This window comes from Equus quagga, chromosome 9 (assembly GCF_021613505.1).
Source record: "Equus quagga isolate Etosha38 chromosome 9, UCLA_HA_Equagga_1.0, whole genome shotgun sequence".
Taxonomy (NCBI): domain Eukaryota; kingdom Metazoa; phylum Chordata; class Mammalia; order Perissodactyla; family Equidae; genus Equus; species Equus quagga.
The window spans coordinates 8,425,506-8,448,113 of record NC_060275.1 but is presented as its reverse complement, the minus strand read 5'-3'; the positions used below and the strand labels follow the sequence as shown (position 1 = coordinate 8,448,113).

Here is a 22,608-nt window from a genome sequence, read left to right as displayed (position 1 = left end):
TCCTAAGCGGGAAAGACACTCAAGAAGAGAATAGCAAAAATCTGACTTAAGCACTGTGCACTAGATCAAAATAATTTTCAAATTCAAAGACTGTCCACGTTACACGTAAGAGGTGACACAGCACCAGAGAGCGTTAGAAAATGCATTCTCATAATTTCCCGTTTAGTACTAGAAGGCTTTCAGCCTCATCATAAATCAGTATTTTCCCACACAGGAACTGCCTGGGAAACTATGCTTGCACTGGAATAACTAAAGGAATAAATGTTCGTGCTGCCATTTGCTAAAGAAACTTTGAGGACTTCCATCCAAAATAGGTCCTCAAGCCTACACTCATCTTAAATCTAAAAAATATTCTAAAGAAACTGTGCTGTCAGAGTCACACCCAGCAGAGCAATCTTCTTCCTCCACAGAGAGAGAATCACAAAGGAATTCCGCTACTCACAGTTCTAAGTGAGGTTAACATCCAGTCAAGACTCTCCTGTCTCATATACCAAAGGTAAGTTTCTAATGAATAAAAGTAAAACAAACTACCAGATCCTAAGTGTCTAGATTAATTCTTTCATTAGAACAGCAGCAGTAAGTTCTGTTAGAAATCTCTTATGATATTGAACAATTACAAATTATGCAATAATATACCACAAAAGGGCAACAGAACATTTAGAAAATTTTATGTACCAAGATACAGCTTTATAATGATCAATCTGACTTTTTACAGCAAATTAAGAAAGGTTAAATGCAAAATCATTAAATCTAAAACTGTTCCTCTCAGTATACCATGCTGAGACAAGCATAAATACTTTACGATGCCAAAGGTCAGATCTTCCTTCATTTCACATTATTAGTACGTGAATTAATATGTACCCCTAAGGCCTAGAAGCAGACTTATTCAGTCAACAAGAAGTCAGGACATACAGATTTCCTCAGGATAAAAAAAACTTTTTTTTTGAATAAAAAAATTTGTAATGCTTCCCAAATATATACCTACCTTCTGCTTTCCTCCTCATCACCTCCAAACAGGCAAAAAATAGCCACAGGACTTAAAGAATCATTAGCACAGGATATATTTTTTATTCAGCTAATATACACCAAAAAAAGGTAAAACTCATTTATCCTGTATTTATATCTTAACAAGTTTATCAACTACTAAAGATGTGTAGATTTAGAGAATAAAAATCATTGTTCTCTCCAGATCTTTCTTTACACTGCACTATGCTAAGTACTTCAGAGCATGGACCTTAGCTTCAGAAGAACCTTGCTTCAGGTCTCTGTTCTTAGCTGTTTGACTTTGGATAAGTTTCTAAACCACTCTAACTCTGTTTCCTCATTTGTAAAACGGAGATACAAGGAGTAACTACCACTGACGGAAGGACAAGATGGGTTGGTGTGAGGAGCGCATGAAATCATGCACACAAAACCAAGTCGGACAGCCAAGCACAGCAGGAACTCAATACACAGTGACTGTGGTTTGACGACTAGACTGTTGGGCATCAGCCATATTGCCACAGTTCTTATCACTCTTTACTGAAATCACAACTACATTCCACTGTATATTTCAGTATATCTTTGCAAATCTACCTAGCACACTTGAGAGAAAATGTAACTCAAGAATGTTTGAGTTGTTTTTTGGGTTTTTTTGTTTTTAGGAAAAAGAAACTCCTGCAAAGGTAAGAATCTAGTTTGGGGTTTGTTTTTGTCTTTAACATGTGTCATAGCTTAAGTAAGAACTGAGTGGGAGAATGAAACTGAGAGCAACTCAGAAAGCTTCTAAAGAGCAAAGGCCAAACATCTTTTTATCGTCTATCATGCTGCTCCACCTTCTCTAACTTTCTCCAGCTGCACTGGTTTTCCAGTGCTTACGTTTAAAACAGCATTTTAGAAGTGCAAGCCTGTGCAATAAGAAGCCATAAACGAAAGGGGATGTGCTGTCTGCAGTGCTCCGTGGCATCCATGTTTAATTAAGAGATAATAAAGACCTTAGTAAGTTCTTAGGAATTTGTATCCCAAAAGATAAGTACTGATTCTAAAGGTCCAAATATAGACAGAAGGTGAAAACAAGAAAAATAAGAGTCCTAGAAAACCGACAAAACAAACACAATTATATAAAAAGAACTAGGATTTCAGAAACAACTAACCCGTTCTTAGGAGAGGAACCGCTGATTCCAGGACAGAGACACAGAACTGGGCAAGACTGAGCTGCTGGAACTGCAGCTCCAGCGCGTCCTCGGTCTCCAGCTCCGACAGATCTATGTGCGCCATCTCCAAAGGCGAGGGCACGGAATTCACAGGAGCATGACCGCTGCTCCCACTGCAAAATAAACAAGTGGCAACCCTTGAATATGGAAACAGCTCACAAGAGATTGACTGCACTTCTGCTGCCTTGCAAACTAGAAACCTCACACTGGACACAACTATATTGCTTCATGCAACAGTTCTGGTCAGGTTTGTAGAAACCTTGACAAATTTATGAGATTAAATTCCATAGATGGCTCAAAACTGTAAATGAAACCAAAAATGCATTTATATTTTGCTTTTCAAACTGATGTTCTTGAAATCTGTCAACATTCCTATAGTAGCAATCAACATTAGCACTGAAACCATTCATTTCTAAAGGAAAATAACCAGATTCATAGCAAAGTTGTTCGGTAATCAACTTATAAAGGCAAAACTAAATAATTCACATAGTTTCCTGAGTTTTCTGTGATTTTCACCAAATGTTCTGAGTAAGCCAATGTTAGCAACCGAAGAATGCCAGAAAAACATGAGAAATGGATTACTTTAATTAGCACATTCAACATCACAGAATGATATTGAATACACCAAAAAATGGAACATCTCATCTTTCTTGACTTCCTCCATAAAAACATTCTTACCTTGGATGTAAAGTGGTGGGGTAACAGTGCTAGAGAAAGGCTTGAAACTCACATTTACAAAGAATCTCAAAATTTTCACTTTTGGTATTGTCCACAATTGAAGCTGAATCACAGAGACACACTAACGCTATTGAAACATGTAAAACACCCAAAATTTAATAGATGTTTTGTCATTTCTTCAATTTCACCATACAAAGTATCCCAAAATATGGAAATCAGCTGTACTTCTCTCAAACTCTGAAAGGCCCCATGAGGAAGATGCTCACTCAGGAGTGAAAATTCACAAGCACAGAGCACACCCTATGGATATAGCTTAGTGAAGGAGGGACAAAGGCTTTCTAAGAGTAAAGAGAAAAACCAGGCCTGCTCCCCACCAGTTACCAGGCAAGGACTAGGAACACAGGCTCTCACATCATACTGTCCAACCCCGCCCTGCTCTGGACCAACTCTATAAACTGGGCTTAGGCTCCAGCCTCTCGGAACCTCAGGGTTTTCTGTAAAATGATGATAGCAATGACAACACCAATCCTATTAAAGGACTGTTAGGAGGACGACTAAAGGAGACCAAGTGCGTACGGCACTTGGCCTAACACCAAGCCCACAGCCAGTACAGGCAGCCCTAGCTGGTAGCAGCAGCAGCGCCATGAGACAATAATCAGCCAGCAGACAAGAGTTGGCCTTACTGAGCATTTATCAGAATGACACTAAACAAGAGGCTAATATATTTTTAGATGCTTGTAGCCTAAGGATGAGGTAAAATACAAACACCATGCCAATCCCTTTAAGAAAGTTCACAATAAAAGTCTGTGTTTACACAAATAAGTAGGAGTCCATAAACCATGCACCCTGAAGGAGTCTGTTTTACAGATTCTCCAATTATTCCTTTTAAAACACTGATGTATTTAAATCATGCTTAGACTTACAAAAACGGGTTTTAAATATTATCAAATGTATCTATCATTTAAACCTATGCTTTTAAACTAGATCACATTCCATTTGTGGCTGGCAAAAAAAATTTAGTGAGTGAGAATTATCAGTCTTCTTTCAGTGCAATAGAAACAGAAAATATAGTTCACTGTGTAGCACATGGAATCTGAGTACTATTTTGTGAACACTTTGTTTTGGTGGACACACAGGCACACATGCACACACATGCAGTTTAGGTCTGTGTACTGAACACCGAACTACAATGTAGGACTTATTTCCTACTGTGGGTCATGGTCTAAAAAAGTATGAAAACTACTGGTTTAACAGGTGGTCAACACATGTGGTAATGTTTTGAAAGAGAAGTCAGAGGAAAATGATGATTGCCCTCTGAAATTGAGACACACACATTAACCTGGCTTGTCTACAGTCACCTGGAAGACAGTGCATCCCAATCCTGGCCGTCTCCTCTGGGTCGCTGGCCTGTGCGCCCAACCACAGAAGGCCGGGGGCTGCTGCTTCCTGGAGAAGGATTCTGGGAATGATGAGTAACTCTTACATCATGACAATAAGACAAAGAAGAATTCTGGGAAATTGTATCTGGGGGAAAAAAAAAAAGAAAATTATCCCATAGTACAGACAGATTGCTGATTATGTAGTATTTATGTGTCATTCTTCCAAATAAACACTAACAAAATTCAGATAGTAGAAATGCTACTATAGGAGTAAAAATAAAAGTAAAGGTCAACCTTTTCAGCAAGTATTCACTTAGCACATTTAGGTTTATATCTAACTGACCTGGTTATATGGAACTTTCTAGCCAACATACACTTACAACAGTGTTCATTTACAACATTAAAGACTGCCAAAGTGGCATACCAGACTGTGCACTCCCTTGCTTAAAACTATCCAAGAAACCCTACCTCAAACCATTTGCAAAAATTAACTCAAAATGGATTAAAAATCTAAATGTAAGAGCAAAAACCATAAGTCTCTTTAGCAGATAATATAGCGGTAAATCTTCATGACCTTGGATTTAGAAATGGATTCTTAGATATGACACCAAAAGCACAACCAAAGAAAACATAGATAAACTGAACTTCAAAATTAAAAACTTCTGTGCATCAAAGATTATCAAGATGACACCTACAGAATAGGAGAAAATATTTGCAAATCATATATCTGATAAGGATTTAATATCCAGGATAAACAAAGAACTCCTAAAATTCAACAATTAAAAAACAAACAACTTGGGCCAGCCCCAGTGGCCTAGTGGTTAAGTTCAGCGCACTCCACTTTGGCAGCCCAGGTTCAGTTCCTAGGCACAGTCCTACACATTTGTCTATCAGTAGCCATGCTGTGGTGGTGGCTCACATAGAAAATAGAGGAAGACTGGCAACAGATGTTAGCACAGGGCGAATCTTCCTCAGCTAAAAAAAAAAAAAATTTAAAAATGGGCAAAGAACTTCAAAAGACATTTTTCCATAGAAGATATACAAATGATCAATAAGTACATGAAATTTCACCAGGGAATTACTAGTCATTAGACAGTAGTCTTTAGGGAAATGCAAATCAAAACAACGAGGGGTCAGGGGCCAGCTCCATGGCCCAGTCGTTAAGTTTGCGCACTCTGCTCCAGCAGCCCAGGATTTTGCTGGTTCAGATCCTCGGTGCAGATATGGCACCACTCATCAAGCCATGCTGACACAGCATCCCACATAGAGGACCTAGAAGGACCCCCAACTAGACTATATGACTATGTAGTGGTGTGGTGTTGGGGACAAGAAGAAGAAAAAATTAAAAAAAGAATACAGAAAATTGGCAACAGATGGTGGCTCAGTTGCCAAACTTTAGGAAAAAAAAAAAAAACAATGATGGGCTGACCTGTGGTGAGGTGGTTACATTCAGTGCCCTCTGCTTCAGTGGCCTGGGTTTGTGGGTTTGGATTCCAGTCGCAGACCTACACCACTCGACAGCCATGCTGTGGCAATGACCCACATATAAAGTGGAGGAGGACTGGCACAGATGTTAGCTCAGGGCTAATTTTCATCAAGCAAAAAAAGAGGAAGACTGGCAACAGATGTTAGTTCAGGGTGTATCTTCCTCAGCAAAAGAAAAAAAGACCCACAACGAGATACCACTCCACACCTACTAGGATGACAAAGATTTTTTAAAAAATAGAAAATAACAAGTGCTGGCAAGGATGTGGAGAAATGCGAAGGCTTATACATCACTGGAGAGAATGCAAAATGGTGCAGCCACTACGGAAAACAGTTTGATGGTTTCTCAAAAAGCTAAACATAGAATTAACACAGGATCCAGCAATTCTACTCTCAGGTATACACCCAACAGAATTGAAAACAGGTGCTCAAACAGATATGCCAATGTTCACTGAAGCATTACTCACAATAGCCAAAATATGGGAACAATCCACATGTCCATCAGCAGATAAATAAACAGTGTGGTATAGCCATACCATGGAATATTATCCAGTCATAAAAAAGGCATGAAGTTCTGACATATGCTATACAACATGGAAAACATTTTGTTAAGTGAAACAAGCCAGACACAAAAGGACAAATATTGTATGATTCCACTTGTATGAGGTAGCTAGAATAGACAAATTTAGAGGCAGAAAGTAGATTAGAGGCACCCAGGGGCTGCAGGAGGAAGGGCAAATGGGGAGTCCGGCTCAGTGGTTCCAGAGCTTCTTTCCAGGGTGATGAAAAAGGTTTGAGAGCAGGTCAGGTGTTGGTTGCACAACAGTGTGACTGTAATTAATGCCACCAAACTGCACCTTTAAGAATGGTTGTAAGGGCATATTTTATGTTACATATATTTTACCATAATTTTTAAAGAATTAGGTAAAATAAAGGAATTTGCAGAGGGGAAAAAAAAAAACCTCTTCAAGAGCTTCTCACTGCACTTCAACGAAAATATAAAATCCTTACCAACGTCAACAAGTCCCCACACGCTCTGGCCCCCGCTGCCTCTCTGGTCTCCCCTCGCTGTCTCTCTGCCCTCCCCAGCCCACCGCCGGTTCACCACACTCCACCCACACGGGCCTGGTTTCCGTTCCTCAAGCACGTCACCCTCACTGCTGAGGCTCTGACCTTCCTGGAACACCCTTCCTGCAGCTCTTCAAGCAGACGCTCCTTCTCGCCCTCCAGGTCGCCTCCTGAGAGGCTCTCCCTGACCATCCTACCTAAGTAAGCTGCGCTCCCTCCATCACCTTCTGTCACACCACCCTCCTTGTTCCCTTCGAGCACTTCTGATCTGAAATGAACTTGTTTATTACCTGTCTCCAATATTCTAAAATCTAACCTCATAAAGGCTGAGACTTTACCTGTTTTGTTCAGTGTTACACCCCCAGAGACTAGAATATTGGTTAGCATACAGTAGACGATAAATAAATATTTATTTAATACATGAATAAATCTTCAGAAATACCAAGCAATTTTATCATCATTATAATTTGTTTTTCTGATGAAATATGGGGCACCCAAAAGCTCTCTTATCAGCCAACTGCAGAATGCTGTATCTCAAGAAAGTTAAGGAGGAAACCCCAGACCCTGTGAGATCTATAATAAAGCTAACGTAAGGCAAAAATATTCAAGGAGCACAGGATCAGTGAAACTCTCAACAAAACAGGGATTAACTGTAAAGCATAATGACAAATCACTATAATATTCAATGCATACTGTAAAAGTACACAGAAATCTTAAGTTGTAAATACTGTTTTGACAAGGCCAGCCTCGTACTCTATTTGGCCATTAGATGGTGCTTTTTCCCTGAAAAGTTTGACACTATCATATAATACTATGACTACATCACAAGTCAAATAAAAATAGTCTTCATAAAATAAAAATTGGTATTTTTCAAACCAAACAATTTATTAACACAACACGTAACATGTGAAAATACCCAAAGTCCCACATGAATAGCGGGACTCAGAATCCTAGTCCCTAACTGCCAAAAACACTCTTTACGTATGGGAGAAAGAAAACAAACACCTGCAAAGGTCTCTTATCAAAAATAAAAAAAGAGGGTGGGATCATGAGTGGTTCTGTCAATCACACAGTTTGTTTTCAAAGATGACAATTTGATTACGTTTAGGAGTAGGGGGTTGATGTTCTGAAATGTATACACAGTAAGGCCCCAGCAGTGAGTATAATAGGGAGTTCTCAGAAGAATCTGCAAATACTGCTAGTGACTAGTGAACAAATAAATATAAATACCTTGTTTACTAGAGAAAAAACCTGGATCCCGGTGAAAGTTCAGTCTGTTTCTTAAATACGTGCACAGCTGCTGCAAGCAGGACACTGACTGCAGTGCCAGGCGATGTTTTCCATCTCCCCCAAAGGCCAGTTTCAGCAGAGATAAGAGACTCTGAAATAAAGAGCAATGAAAACGATCACAGGAACTAAGTGCTCGACCTCAAAGAAGGATGTGGAGCTTCAGGAAGGTTAAATGAACAACAAAGGGAATAAATGAAGCTGCCAAATGTTTATAAGACAGGAGAAAGAGAAATGCACAAAAATGACAGCGTAATGCAAGAAGATGAGTCAAAATAAGATGATAAAATTTTAATAGCCTGTGTTTCTCATATCTAAAATCTGGTAGCTGAGCACCCATTCTGAGAGAACACAGGAATTATTCCCCATTCAGAACATTAAGTTATACAGTACTTTTAAAAAATCACAGCAAGCCTTTTCATCTCAAACAGCTAAATCACATTGCCACGTGCTGGTAATCAACAGCTTTTCCTCTGCTATCATTTGACAGGTGCAGCAGTACGTATTAATAGCTTCCATTCACTGGCATGCACTTCAGCCCTCTAATTGCAGAGCGAGGTTGTGGACTGAGGGTGCTGAGGCACTGCGAGATGCTCTGGACATGCCAGAATCCCAACGCTGGATCCCAATCTCTCTACTAAATAAGCAATAGACTAGATAGCAAAGAATCCATCTGATTTGCTCACTACGACCATATTTCCACAGCATCTAGCACTGTGCCTTACACAGACTGGATACTCAGAAAGTGATGCTATTCTTACTGTTAAGAAGGGTTCCTGCTGCCCAAACTCCATTTTCAAAGTCTATTTCTCCTTTGGATGACCCATAAACAGTAAATCAAGGTGGTCACAATGGACAGCATGCATCGAATGAGACTAATTCCCATCCAGATAAGTTAAAAGATAAGTGATTTAAATAACCAAATATTTCATTTTTTGAATACAGTAGTGCAAATTTCCTTTACAAGGACTCCTACTTTGCAAAATTTGTTTCATTGCAAAAAGTTGTCTATTTCAAAATCGAAAACAATTACACAGGATACGCACCTGAACAATTTTTGGCCTTTGAAGGAAAATCTCAGCAGGAAAATCTTGCATGATAACGTCCTTCAATAGTTCACAGGTGTTCCAGATTAAAGTGTGGTTACTACTTCTTAAAGAACTACAAAATATAGTATTATTTTTAAAATGAGTTTACCTGTACCAGATTCTGAGTAACCTCGGGGCATAATGACTCTATCACAATCCTTTGGACCTCAACTAAGACATCACTTCCCCTGGGAAGCCTTCCTAGATTTTTTCCCCAATCAATAAACAACTCTGGGGTAGATGCTTCTTCCATATGCCTCTATTTTGTGCTATGTAATTGTGTATTGACCTTATATCCCCCACTAGACCCTCAAGAGCAGGGACTACAGGGTATCTCCACTACTATAAGCCCAGAGATTATCACAATGCTACAAAATGAGATCAATGAGGTCAAAGGGCACAGAATTCGGTGAAATCTGCTAAATGAATTAGGAAATAAGACAAAAAAATAATAGTAAGTATAGAGTTAAATTCTAGGAATCAGATTCCTTACTGCTCATCTCTGCTCTAGGTGATTCAAGCTGGGACTCCGCTCTTAAACTAGACAGAGGATACCCCTCAACTTTTCAGACAATATCTGCTCTCCTAGGGATGTAGCAGTTGTTCATCCCAACCCAAAAACCACACCCTCTCTCTCAGCCCAGCTCCAGTCCACCATTCGCCATTCACACGCGTGCACTAGACGCTGTTAGCTCTTCTTTAGGGACTGACTCAGAACTGACATATCAAAACAAGCCCCTGCCCTTTGTCATGTGCACTCCACCCCCTCAATACCTTACTCCAAGAGAATTTACTGATGCCTTAGAAGTGCCATCACCAAAAGTCCTTCAACACCATCCACCTGTATCTGGCCCTAACTCTAGCAACTTGGTCTTTATTTTTCACATTCTTACCAAAACAAGACTAACAACTCATTGTTGTGGCATTCATTGAAATTAAAGTTTCAGCAAAAAGTGAAACTAGACATTAAAACACTCTCCAAACTTCTATATATCAGCTGCCTACTTTTGGGAGGAATAACCAATTAACATCCATTACATAAGATTAGATTAGATCAGTGGTCCCCAAGCTTCTCCTAACAGAGCAGAAAACATGGAATCCATGTTTCAAAATATATCGTCTACTAAAAAAGACTGCATTTATGTTTGATTTTTCCATTTTTATTAACCAAGGGCATAAGCAATGGCCAATCAGAGAATCTGGTCAATAAGAGATGACTAATATCACCAAGAAGTACACAAGATTCCAACTGGAAAAAAGAAATTTGATGTGCAGCCTGATTAAAGGCAAACAGGAATTGTCTGGCTTGCTTTTTAAAATACTGAAAATCCTTCATATATTCCCTTTACTACCTTCACAGCCACTTAGTATCTTTTTTCCTGGTGAAAATGTATAGTAATAACTATCAGATTTGATGGCTATAAATGAACCAAAATACCAGAAATACCTCAGGCACTGTACCTTTCATTAGAGGAGAGGACATGTCGGTCTGTGGTGGTCAGCGGCAGCCAAGGAAACGTAGAAAACTTCAAGCACTTGACAGTCTGATTTACTGTTAACGGAAAAGTAAAACTTCAGGCATCAAGAAGTCAATGTTGACAGATTCACAAAGTTAAGAGTAAAGCTTCCCTTTTAAAACAAGGCCCCAAGTAAAGTTCCATCTTACATTATACCAAGCAAGGTCAGCTACAATTTTGTTCCCTCACAGGATAAATAACAGAGCTCTCTTTTCATAATTTAAACAGAACGAGTATATTATTATTATTAGAAGAGCATTAAACACACACCAATATTGAATGACATTTAGAGTTTCAACTAAATTTCCTATTTTACCCTGTGGTTGATCAGAACACAGAGTTTAAATCTGACATAAAAGGAACTGGCATTTGGAGAACATCTTTAATTGGAGAAATTAAAAATGATATAAACATAATCATCTATTATATTTAATTAGTCATGTTCAAATATCCTATATGGTGTTAGATGTTTAAACCTCTTTGAAGATAACTTGAAGACCATAAGGTTGAAGATCAAATATCAGAGTTCAAAGGAGATTAAAAGAAATCCAAGAAACTAACACAGTTTTAAACTACCCCTGTTCAAATTATTTTTTAACAGATCTCATATTGCATAAGTTAAGGTGACAAGACTGAGAAACAGTATCTACATAAGCCCTTCCAAATGGCAAATAGTCTTTCTGCCAAATGCTTTGAAAGAGCATGGAATTGTTAAATTCAGATAACGGTAATATTAAATTGCCAAACACATCACAGTTGCTTTTTTCAAGTGCTAACATAAAAGCAGGGTTTACTTTTTAAGGCAAAAGCAAGAGGTAGGTGGAGGGAAGGACAGGCTTACACTGCGCACGTAAAGATGTGTCCAAAATAAGCCACACCATCAATTCACAAACTGCAACTCACAGGAAATGCGTAACCATCTCAATCGTCCTTAAGGTTTTCAACAGCTTCACTCAAAGACCCATTGTTACCAGCCCTGTAGACACTCACCTCCTTCTGATGTCTCTCACTGTCACTCAGTTAAGCCTCTCAGCCACAAACACAAAGAACTACCATCTTGCCTCAAAACCAAAGCTCCTTACAAGCCTAACAAATCTTTTCCAGAAAGGTGAACCATTTTAACAGATGAGCACGTTTTCTGTTTTTTCTTTTCAGGCTGTTATTCAACCTGAGAGTTTCTATGAAAGTTTTTTAATAACAGAGGACTTCCAAATTCAGTTAATCTGAATACCCGACATCAGCAGATGTATCCTGGCACACAACTTTTTCATCTCAACTACGCAGGCAAGAAAAACATGAAGTACATGCTTACCTATCCACTCCCTAACTGCATCACCTAGGACAAAGCTTTTGTCCTTTCTAAGCCTCAGTGTCCTCATCAGTAAAATGGGGACACTAATAAAATCAATCTCATGGGCTCCACGAGGATTGATTCACTCATTCAAAGAACGTATATAGTGCGTAACACATTTTTGGCATTGTTTCACACACTGGGGATAAAGCCCTGTATGCAGCTATCATTAAACTAAGAATGAGGGAGACAAACAAGAAGTAAATAAATACATAATTTTAGATCACGATATGTGTTAGGAAGAAAACTAAACACAGATAGAAAGTGACCACCGGCTAGAGTCCTCAGGAAGGTCTCTTTGAGGAGGTGGCCTGTGAGCAGCAGAGACCAGACACACCCAGACATGAAAAGACCTGGATGAGATTCCAGGGAGAGGCTCTAAATCAGAACTCTTTAATCAGCTGGATGTTGGGATAAAGATAAATGAAGAAACGAAGATGATTCTGAGTCTTCGGCTTAAATAACTAGATGGACAGTACCACTCAGGGAACTGACACATGCACAGCACAGGGCACCGTCCCCTGACAAAGACTTCGTGTTCAATAAGCACGAGGTACCAGTGCACCATTACCACCCACTTACAGAGCTGCTCGGACGCAGTTAGAACATCAAGTGTCACCGTTTAGACTCTACACCCGAGACTAATTTGAGGCAACTGAAACATTCAGTTCAATGCTGAAACATTCAAGTTTGACAGTGTGTCTTCACAACAATGAGGAAAAGTACATTAATTTCCAATTTACCAGATCAGCAGATTTACTTCCCTACCCATACACACCCATCGGCCGTGGAGGCACTTCCGTCTGCTGGAAGTTACTTTTGTCTTGAGGAAAATACCCTGTTAAGATTTCAGGTTGTGGCAATTCTGAAAAGAAAATGTAAGTATCACTTCATCATTGATTTTTATTAGCTAAATGTGAAACTCACTCATCAAATATTAATGTTTTCTCAAGTTTTTGAATCATTTTAAAAACTAGAAAAATAACCTAGTTTTTTTTTCTCTGAAGTCTGTCTTTCTAAAGAGGAAAAGAATGTGAATACTGAACCAATTTCCAATTGATGGGGTTTTTCCCCTCTCTCTTTTACTGTTAATAAATACAATTACTTTTTAGAATGAAAACATCCACAATGTACATAAAGAATCTGTTACAAAGTATCTATTCAAGGATTGTTCATCTCTGCTGCTTAGTCCATCTCCCCTCTCTGACTCTAATTGTATAGTGTCTGATCACTTAAATTTTCATTAATATCTTTAAAAAAAAACTCACAAACAAAGGAGTGGAGTGCTATCTTTCAACACCTGTGACGATTCCACATCACATCTTATTATGAATTCAGCAGTTCAGATGCAATGAGAAGGAGGAAAAGGCTACAACTAAATTCTGTAATTTTCTCTTTGAATTTTTCATGCTAGTAGTTCCTAACATTAATACAGATAACTGAAAATTAGCCCTAGACTATACCTCTAATCTCACCTGCCAGGAACTAGATTGAAAATTCACAATTTAAGATTCTACTTGATTTGTTATGGCTTAGACAGAAATTGTAAAATACATTATTAAAAATCACAGTCACACAAGAACTCAATCAATGGCAGCTGCTATTGTTCTTATTAAAAGCATACCAGAGTCATAGCAGGAGCAGCGCAGCATTGGTGAAGAGAAAAATATGGTCTAACAGATTAAGCAAGCAAAAACATGCTTTTTCCACCTTTACTACTCAATCACATAAATTTCATCAGCACTTTTTTTTTCTTTGAATCAATTTAAATGCCTTCCGTTTGCTAGGCACTATACCGGGCATTAAATAACAACAAGAACACAACAGTAGCAGCCAACAATTCTCTGCTTAATATATGCTGGGCCCTACGTGGAGCACTTGACAGGCATTGTCTCATTTAATCCTCACAACAATTCTACCAGATGTTCTTTCTTCTTGTCCCAATTTTGGCATGAGAAAACTAAGGCCCGGAGGAGTGAAGTACCCTACTTAGCAAGGTCACACAACTAGTGGCAGCACTGGGACTTACGTCCCTGTCTCTTTGGCTCTGATTTTAAGCAGTATACCACGTGTAGCTCATTTTGATTGGCCCGCACAACAAAATCATGAGCTAGGGCAGGTATCACCATACTCCTGTACGAAGAACACAGTCAAAAAATCCAAGTTTGACACATTTAGAACGATGTCTGGCACACAATAACGAGTGCTCAATGAAAATTTGTTGTTATTGTTAAAGAAATAATCTGTCACACTAGTCTCACAAAAAGAAAATCAACGGCATCTTTTAGGCCCCATACAAAATTAGAAATAAATACTAATGTATCCTCCTCTAAATAACAGTAGAAGAGGGGAAAAAAGATCACTCGGATAAGTTAGCAAGAAAAATAAGTTGGGGGGATGGGAAGGAGTCTTTTTTTTTTTAATTTAAGGTCACCTTCCTTAGAATTAACCGCTAGAACCAATATGTATATTTTAACAGAATGCTTCAGATTGATTCCAAAGAGTTACCAGTTTGATTGGTTTGGTAAGATTCAGAATATAGCGCAGGAACTTCCGAAGGAAGAATAAAAAGTCCATCTAAAATGCCATCGATTTCAGCCTGTAGATTTGGCTCCACATTAGAACGAAGTTTAGATAAAAATTCGACTGCACCGAGATCAACCAAATGCTGGACCGCTGGGGGATACTGAAATAAGAAGAGAAGAGTCTTAAGAATAATAATAAATATCAAAATCTCTAGACATTATTTTACCACAGTCAAAACATGAAATTATTTTTGGTATACTAGATGTTCCTTTTTAAAAAAAATAAATCTTGCATTGATATACCCCAAAGTAAAGAACTTCCAAGAATAGGACGTACATTTATAGTGACATACATAAAATATTTGATAACGCTTAGGAGAGACAAGTCCAGACAATGATCACTGGAAATGCACCCTATCAATCCTACCTTTATTTACTAAATGGATTACTTCTTCCCACTGACACTCACCCTCTCCTTTCCTACCTCCAACCTCCAACCAGTCAAAGGATGCCAAAGTAATGAGAACCCCCTACGAGTGCAGAGTGATTTACAGTTTTGAAAGGTGACACCAGCACACTGACATTTCACCATAACAACTAACTACTCTCGAGAAAGGCAGAGGAACACAAATCTGAAAATCAAATATGGGAACAGCAATTTAACATTCTTGTGCTATTTACTAAACATGGTCTGTAACATTATCTTTAAATGTATTCTCTTTCCTACAGACACAACTAACTTTTAACATGTAAATAGCAGAACACAAGGAAATACACAATAAAACATATTAACCTCTGAAGATGATTCCAAAAATCAGAACACACCAGAACTCAGCAGCTCTGGGTTACTTCAGAGCACAGAAGAGACAACGTGAGATTCAGCATTACGAATAAGAGAAAAGGAAGATGAGCACTACATACCCAGATAAATTAAAATTCAAACTCTTCGATTGTTTTTAAAAAAATTTTTTTTAATTATTTAACTTTCAACCAACGATACAATTAAATGACTAAGAAACACTCACTCCTCTGATCATTTTATTTCAAAATGATCCTACCTTAACCAATCTATTCAACAGGCTCAGAACCTCCGCTTTCATTGGGACGGACGGGAAATTGAACCATTCCAGCAAATGCAGGAAAAGCAGCCTCTCCTGAACGAGATCAGCACAGCAGATTAAGTTGTGCTCAACCTTGCAGAGGATGCTCCGGAGAGCGCGCTCCCGGATCTCGGCCAGCTGATGACCTGTCAACGAAGCACAGCACGCTGCTGCCCTACTCCCAGGAGGCGCCCCCAGATCGACCCTGAAACTTGGTCATTCCTGGGGGGCCCGGCGCGGGGAGGAAGGAGAGAGGGAACCCAGGTGTCTGCACCTGCCGGCCGCTCGGGCGCTGGGCACGCGAACTGCCGAGCTGACAGCGTCCCACAGGGTCCCAGGGGGCCGCCCAGGGAGGCCAGGACACGAGACGGAGCCGCCGCCGCGGGGCCCGGCCTCGGACACGGGACACGGCCTTTCCAGCAGGTGGCCACGACAAAGAAGGGCTGGGGCGAGGGCATCGCAGACTGTTACCGAGTTTCCTGATGAGCCCCGTCAGGACCATCTCGTTCCGCACCATCAGCCGCCGTCGGAGAATTAAACCGCCGCGCCACAGCGTCCGGCCACAATTAATGTCCCCCTGGAAACCCGGCCCGTCGGACGGCGGGTTCTGCAACGCGGGAGTGAACCACCCGACGAGTGAGAAGCATTCCGTAAGCTGTTCTCGGGCGCCGCACCGCCAGAGAAGCTTACAGTCTCCCTATAAATACTACCACGCAGCTCCTAGACAGAAGTCTCTGTCGTAAGAACCGGAAAGAATGAGGAGACAAGTAGGGTAGAACCTGGTTTGGTCGCCATGCATGTCGGGAGTTGTAGTCTTGGTCCATTCGTGTTCGCCTCCCGGAATTCCGGACCCGCTGCTGCGCCCGCCGGCCTGGGGTTCCGGTGCCCCAGCGCGGGCTGTGGCGCGGGCTGCAGAGGCCGGGACTGCAGCGCAACCCAGCCCTGCGTCCTCGCTCTGCAACAGATCCGTTTATGACTCTGCCAGTGTGAATTATCAGCTCTCAGAACTTTACAATTTAGAATGCAGAGTTTTGTTTTGTTAGAATTCCCCCACCCCCTTTACTGAGTGACTTACCCTCTTTAACTGTGAAGTGTATCTGCAAAGTCAAACAGCGTCCCCGGATACCTAAATTCAATATAAACAAGCAAACCACAAAAGGAAAGAGACGCCGGAAAAAAGGAAAATGAGCAGAAGAGAAAAAGGGAGAATGTAGAAAGAGGAAAAAAGGGGGGGAGGGGGGAACGAATTAGTATTTTAAGGCACCAAAGTTGATTTTTGCATCTTGCACTGTGATCCATCTGAACAAATAGGAAAAATTTCTAAGCAATGGTAACGACGCCACCAAAATTACATTTGTAAAATGATTTGCACTTTAGAAAGCATTTTATCTCACTGATCTTTCCGATTTCCCTGGGAAAGAGCTGTCAAGACAAGTATTCCCATTCCTATTTTGAAAAAACAAAAAGGGAGGTTAAAACCAGACAAGTACCTCACCCAAGGTCACATCACCTAGTAAGTGGTGGATTGAAGACCGGACCTTAATTTTCTTTGTAACATTCTTAGAACCTTGCTACTTCTGTATGTGTGTAGGTGAAAGAGAGAGTAGTGACATTTGAGTTGGATCTTGAAGGATAAGTAGGAGTTTGCTTGCCAGGCAAGGAAATGGGGTAAGGGAATTCCTACCAGAGACAGAGTGAGTCTGTCAGTCAGGGAAAGTAAGAAATTCCATGTTGCCAAATTACCTATGGAAGGAAGAGGCAGAGGGGGAAGGGGTTGACAGTGTGCAGGTTGGTCTCCGTTTGGCCCGCTAGTTGCTCCTCCCAGCCCTGCCAGTCTTTTTAGTAACTAATCTGCACAGATGAAAAGACTCCACCATCCAGACTCCCTGGCCCTCTGGCCTCCATGTGCTGTAGCCAATGGGAGACAGCAGCAGGAGGTTGGAGAGTGGGACGACAAAGAGGTGTGGATATTTAATCAAGACTCCACTGGCCCATACCTAGGGCTGCCTGGCCAGGACTGTCACAGTGGCTGCATTCCTGAACCCTAGGGTGACAGCTCCTGATGGATAGTGTGCCAAATGGACCAAAAAGCAGAAACTGTGGAGGCAGTTACACCAGCTAGGTTTCTGTGTCGTTATCCAGGCATGAAGGTTCTCATTATGGATTTGAAGTGTCAAGGTCAAAATACACATGACAGTATAGAGGAATAACAGAGATAACTTTTCAATGATATTTCTAAGATGAAAAGTCTTAGGTGATAAGAAACTGGGGATGTCAGCAGGTAGGGGGTGATGACACTGTGGGAGAAACATAAATTAATTGAAAACAAACATTTTGTCAGTAAAATGGGGGGCCAAACCATGAAATTGTCTCATTTATGTTGATTTTATTTTCTAGTTTTTATTGTTATTGTTGAGCATATATTGCTTTTATAATTAGATAAAAATCATTAAGTCCTGCTTATGACATTCAAAAGCAAAAAAAAAATGTTTTCCTATTAGACTAAGTATTAACTTGCCAATTTTCCCTCAAAGAATCAATGTTCAACTTATTAATTCTACTGTTAAAAAACCCTCACCCAGGGGCCGGCCAGGTGGTGCAGAGGTTAAGTGCGCATGTTCCGTTTAGGTGGCCTGGTGGTCGCTGGTTCGGATCCTGGGTGCGGACATGGCACGGCTTGGCAAAAGCCATGCTGTGGTAGGCATCCCACGTATAAAGTAGAGGAAGGTGGACATGGATGTTAGCTCAGGGCCAGGCTTCCTCAGCAAAAAGAGGAGGATTGGCAGCAGATGTTAGCTCAGGGCTAATCTTCCTCAAAAAAAAAAAAAAAAACCCTCACATATTCTCATGTATTAACTGGACTTTTATTTATTTTCAGTAACTTTCTTGTTCTTTCCTTAGATTGGTTTTGCTGTTTCTTTTCTAACTTCTTGACCTAAAGGTTTTGTTGCTTTATTTTCATTTTTCTCAGTTATAGAGAATTTTAAGTCCATGAATCTGCATCTAAGAAAAGCTTTAATCATATATCATGAATTTAGACTTATAGTGTTCTAACTATTTTTATTCTCAACCTTTCTGAAACTGCTATTTCAATATATCCTATTTCACCCAAGATCTGTTTAGGAAGGAGGTTTTTAATTGCCAAGCCTTTCCTGCATATACTTTAGTAATTAATTCCTACTTTTATTATATCACAATCAGCAACTGGGGCTTTTGTTAAGTTTGAACTTCAAGGTCAAATATTTCAGTGATGCCTGAGTACTTGAAAAAACGAGCAAGAGATATCTGTGTGGACGTATGGAGAACTGTGTGGGTGTACATCTTTGCAATTTTCTACTTGTATTTATAGTAATTTTTGTTATATTTATTTAAATGCTAACTTATAATAAAAACATGTTGAATTTTACATGATGGTAAATAATAGTCATTCAAGTGGCAAGACACAAATGGGTCAGGAAAGTAGGAAAAGGTAGAGATCTTATATGTTGAGGTCTGGTTGAGGTACGCAGGCCATGCAACGTGATGGAGAACAAGGGGCCCCAGAAGAGCAGTCATATTCCACTCATTATTGAGCTTCCCTTAATTCTCAGTCATTCTTCAAGCTCCTGGTCATACCCATAAACCCCTGGCAGTCATTGCCTCAGTCTGCTCTATCAGATTGTTCGTGTAAGATGGAGCTATTTATAACCAAAGTCACAGGAAATGTTCAGTTATTCTCCTAAGAACTCATATTACTGTCTGTGATGATTTATTCTAGGAGGAACAGAAACTATTTTTTTCTTGGAAAAGATGTGCAATTTGCTCTTCCTCACAATTTGGGCATGAATTTTAATACTTGGGGATATGTACAGTAGGTCTGTCAGTTATGATCATATGCACTTCATACCCTTTATTTCTGTTGCTTAACTAACTTGAAACATCTGGCTAATAGCCATATAAGCTAAATAGAGTATTGCATCAAGCACAAACTTTGTAGCCAGACAGGCATAGATTTAAAACAAGCTTTGCAACCTGCTTAATTGCATAATTGTGGGTAAGCTAATTAACTTTCTTGGTTAAACAAAAATGAGTTAATTATTATCTCCCTCTAGAAAGGGATCTACCTTAGAGATTCAAAAAATATCAATATTCTTTTTCTCAACCTCTTGGGTTTGCTTCTTTCAGTGTGTTTATCTCATTCTCTTGTATTACAGGCAGGATTTCTCCAAAACATAGGGGAAGAGAGGATTGTGGTCTAGATTTCCATCTTTCCATGTACTGACGCTAGAAGAAAAAGGAAACTTCTCTCTGAACATCTGGATATAAAATCCATGATAAGAACCTCATCGGGATCATCACTATGAGATTACCTGATTCTAGGGTACTTGTTCACACCTCTGAACAGCAGGGCAGGATACTATAACCACACTAGATTTACAGGGAGTTGGGCAGAAGACTTCCACTAAGGAAAGGGGTGGTATTAACAGAAAATGAGGAGAAAGAATCTTGGGTAGGGGGCAAAAACTGATGCCTCTATAACCTCTAAGTCTCAGCTTCTACAAGTAGAAATTGGAATTAATAATAGTACCTATGGATAGGACCGTTTGAGGACCAAAAACCTTAGAGAAGGCACTTAACCCATGACCTCCATAACAGGTAGTTACTACAAATAATAGCTGTCTTAGCAGCTGTCAAACTTGAGGATGCCGCTTTGCCATGGCCTGAACGTTTGTGTTCCCCTCAAAATTTGTATGTTAAAATCTAATCCCCATTGTGAAAGTATAGGAGTTGGGGCTTCTGGGAGGTGGTTAGGTCATGAAAATGGAGCCCTCATGAATGGGATTAGTGCCCTGATAAAAGAGGCTCCAGAGAGCTCCGTCCCCCTCCCCCTGCATGAGGTCACAGAAAAAAGACAGCCATCTATGAACCAGGAGGTGGGTCCTCACCAGACACTGAATCTGCTGGCACCTTGATCGTGGATTGCCAGCCTCCAGAATTGTGAGAAATAAATTTCTGTTGTTTATAAGCCACTGAATCTATGGTATTTTGTTATAGTATACCAAATGGACTAAAATAATCCTCTTCCTAGGAATCAAATACAGTGTCAAGTCATATCCCAATCCTGCCTGCAAGTATAACCACAAGATAGAGGCTCCCTTCATCGGGAGCATCCTGGGCCTCAGAAATGGTCTTGCTACTCAGCAAAGGAGGCTTCAGTGCAGAGGTGCTCACAGCCTTACAGCCATTTGTGCAACCATATCCAGGCAAAATTTCCAGCAAAAAAAAAAAAGGATGCTCTGACTCCTTTTTTCTCATTTTTCAGAAGGAAGAAATTATTAGCCTGAGTGAGAAATTCTTTTACAGGCTACTTTTACATTAATTGGAATACTAATTTATTTATGAAGACAACGTATAAAAAGAGCAAGTCAGCAGGGTTCCTAAACAAAAGAGGCTGAAACCCAATAGATGCAGAGAAGTTGTTCATGGTTCCTCAGGGCAGGCAGACATTCTGTGTGTCTCCCGAGAAGGTCACCTGGATCCCAGCCAGGCTTATTTAAGAATAAAGACCATGATTTATTAATAATTCTGATCTCTAAGAAGGAAAATTGATTGTGACTAGAGGTTTCATCCCCCACTTATAAATTTTCCTAATCATGCCCCATAACTTTGTCCTATTAATTTATATAATATTTAATTTTTAAGGGGATTGTCAAATTCTGATTTATCCTCCCAATACCAAGATAGAAGGTTAATAAATATTTTATGCCATTTTAAAGTGAAAGGAGTGAAACAAGGTTTATTCATGTTCCATTCCAAACAGCAGAGCAACATGGGTTTGAACTCTGCTTTCTTTGCACAATTTAATAAATAGGGGTCTTAATTACAGATCTGGAGAAGCAGACAAGGATGCCTGCTACCAGCATTCATGTTCACATTCTACTCGAAGTTTTATTCAGGGTAATTAGGCAAGAAAAAGAAATGGCATCCAGATTAGAAAAAAAAGTAAATATTTCTATTTGTAGTTGACATGATCTTGTATGTATAAAAAATCCTAAGGAATCCACAAAGAAACTGTTAGAACAAAGGAAAGACTTTAGTAACGTAGTGAATAAAAATCAATATACAAAATCAATTCTATTTCTTTCTGCTAGCAAAAAACAACCCAAAAATTAAATTAAAAAAATAATTCCATTTATAATAACATCAAAAAGAATAAAATACTTAGGAATAAATAAATGCAAGACGTCTACACTGAAAACTACAAAATACTATGAAAAGAAATTAGAGAAGACCTAAATAAATAGAAAGATATCCTGTGTCCTGGCTTGGAAAATTTAGTATTGTTAAGATGGCCATACTCCCCAAATTGAACTACAGATTCAAAGCAATCCCTATCAAATACCCAGCTGCCTTTCTAGTAGAAATTGAAAAGCTTATCCATATGGGAATAATATGGATATTATTAGCTTATTTTCCTGTGGAAATCAAGGGACTCACACTGACCAAAACAATCTCAAAAATACTTCCCAATTTCAAAACTTACTACAAAGCTACAGTATTCAAGAGTGTGTGGTACCGGCATAAGAAACGAGGTATAGACTAATGAAATAGAATTGAAAGCCCAGAAATAATCACTCACATTTATGGTCAATTGACTATCACCCAGTGTGCCAAGACACTTCAACGGGCAAAGAATAGATTTACAACAAATGAGACAACTGGATATGCACACGCAGAAGAATGAATTTGGATCCATACCTCACACCTTCTAGAAAATTAATTCTAAATGATCAAGGTCCTAAATGCAAGAGCTGAAACTATAAAATTGTCAGAAGAAAACATAGGCACAAATCTTCATAAGTGTGAATCAGGCAATGGTTTCTTAAACATGACAGCAAAAACAAGAAAAAAATAGAAAAATTGGACATCATCAAAACAAAACTTTTGTGCTTCTAAGG

At 39.5% G+C, this 22,608-nt stretch overlaps 1 protein-coding gene across 1 annotated transcript in view; it reads right to left on the bottom strand.

The window, feature by feature from the left end:
- RTTN (rotatin) overlaps positions 1-16,361 on the bottom strand; it is a 150,675-nt gene extending 134,314 nt beyond the window's left edge. Inside the window, exons 1-9 of the mRNA XM_046671888.1 lie at positions 16,142-16,361; positions 15,629-15,816; positions 14,554-14,731; positions 12,824-12,910; positions 10,639-10,729; positions 9,136-9,250; positions 8,033-8,183; positions 4,229-4,394; positions 2,133-2,305 (exon numbers count right to left, since the gene is read on the bottom strand). Of these exons, the coding sequence (XP_046527844.1) occupies positions 2,133-2,305; positions 4,229-4,394; positions 8,033-8,183; positions 9,136-9,250; positions 10,639-10,729; positions 12,824-12,910; positions 14,554-14,731; positions 15,629-15,816; positions 16,142-16,187 (1,195 nt within the window). The 5' untranslated portion in view covers positions 16,188-16,361. The remainder of the gene's footprint in view (positions 1-2,132; positions 2,306-4,228; positions 4,395-8,032; positions 8,184-9,135; positions 9,251-10,638; positions 10,730-12,823; positions 12,911-14,553; positions 14,732-15,628; positions 15,817-16,141) is intronic.
- Between the last annotated feature and the right edge of the window lie 6,247 nt (positions 16,362-22,608).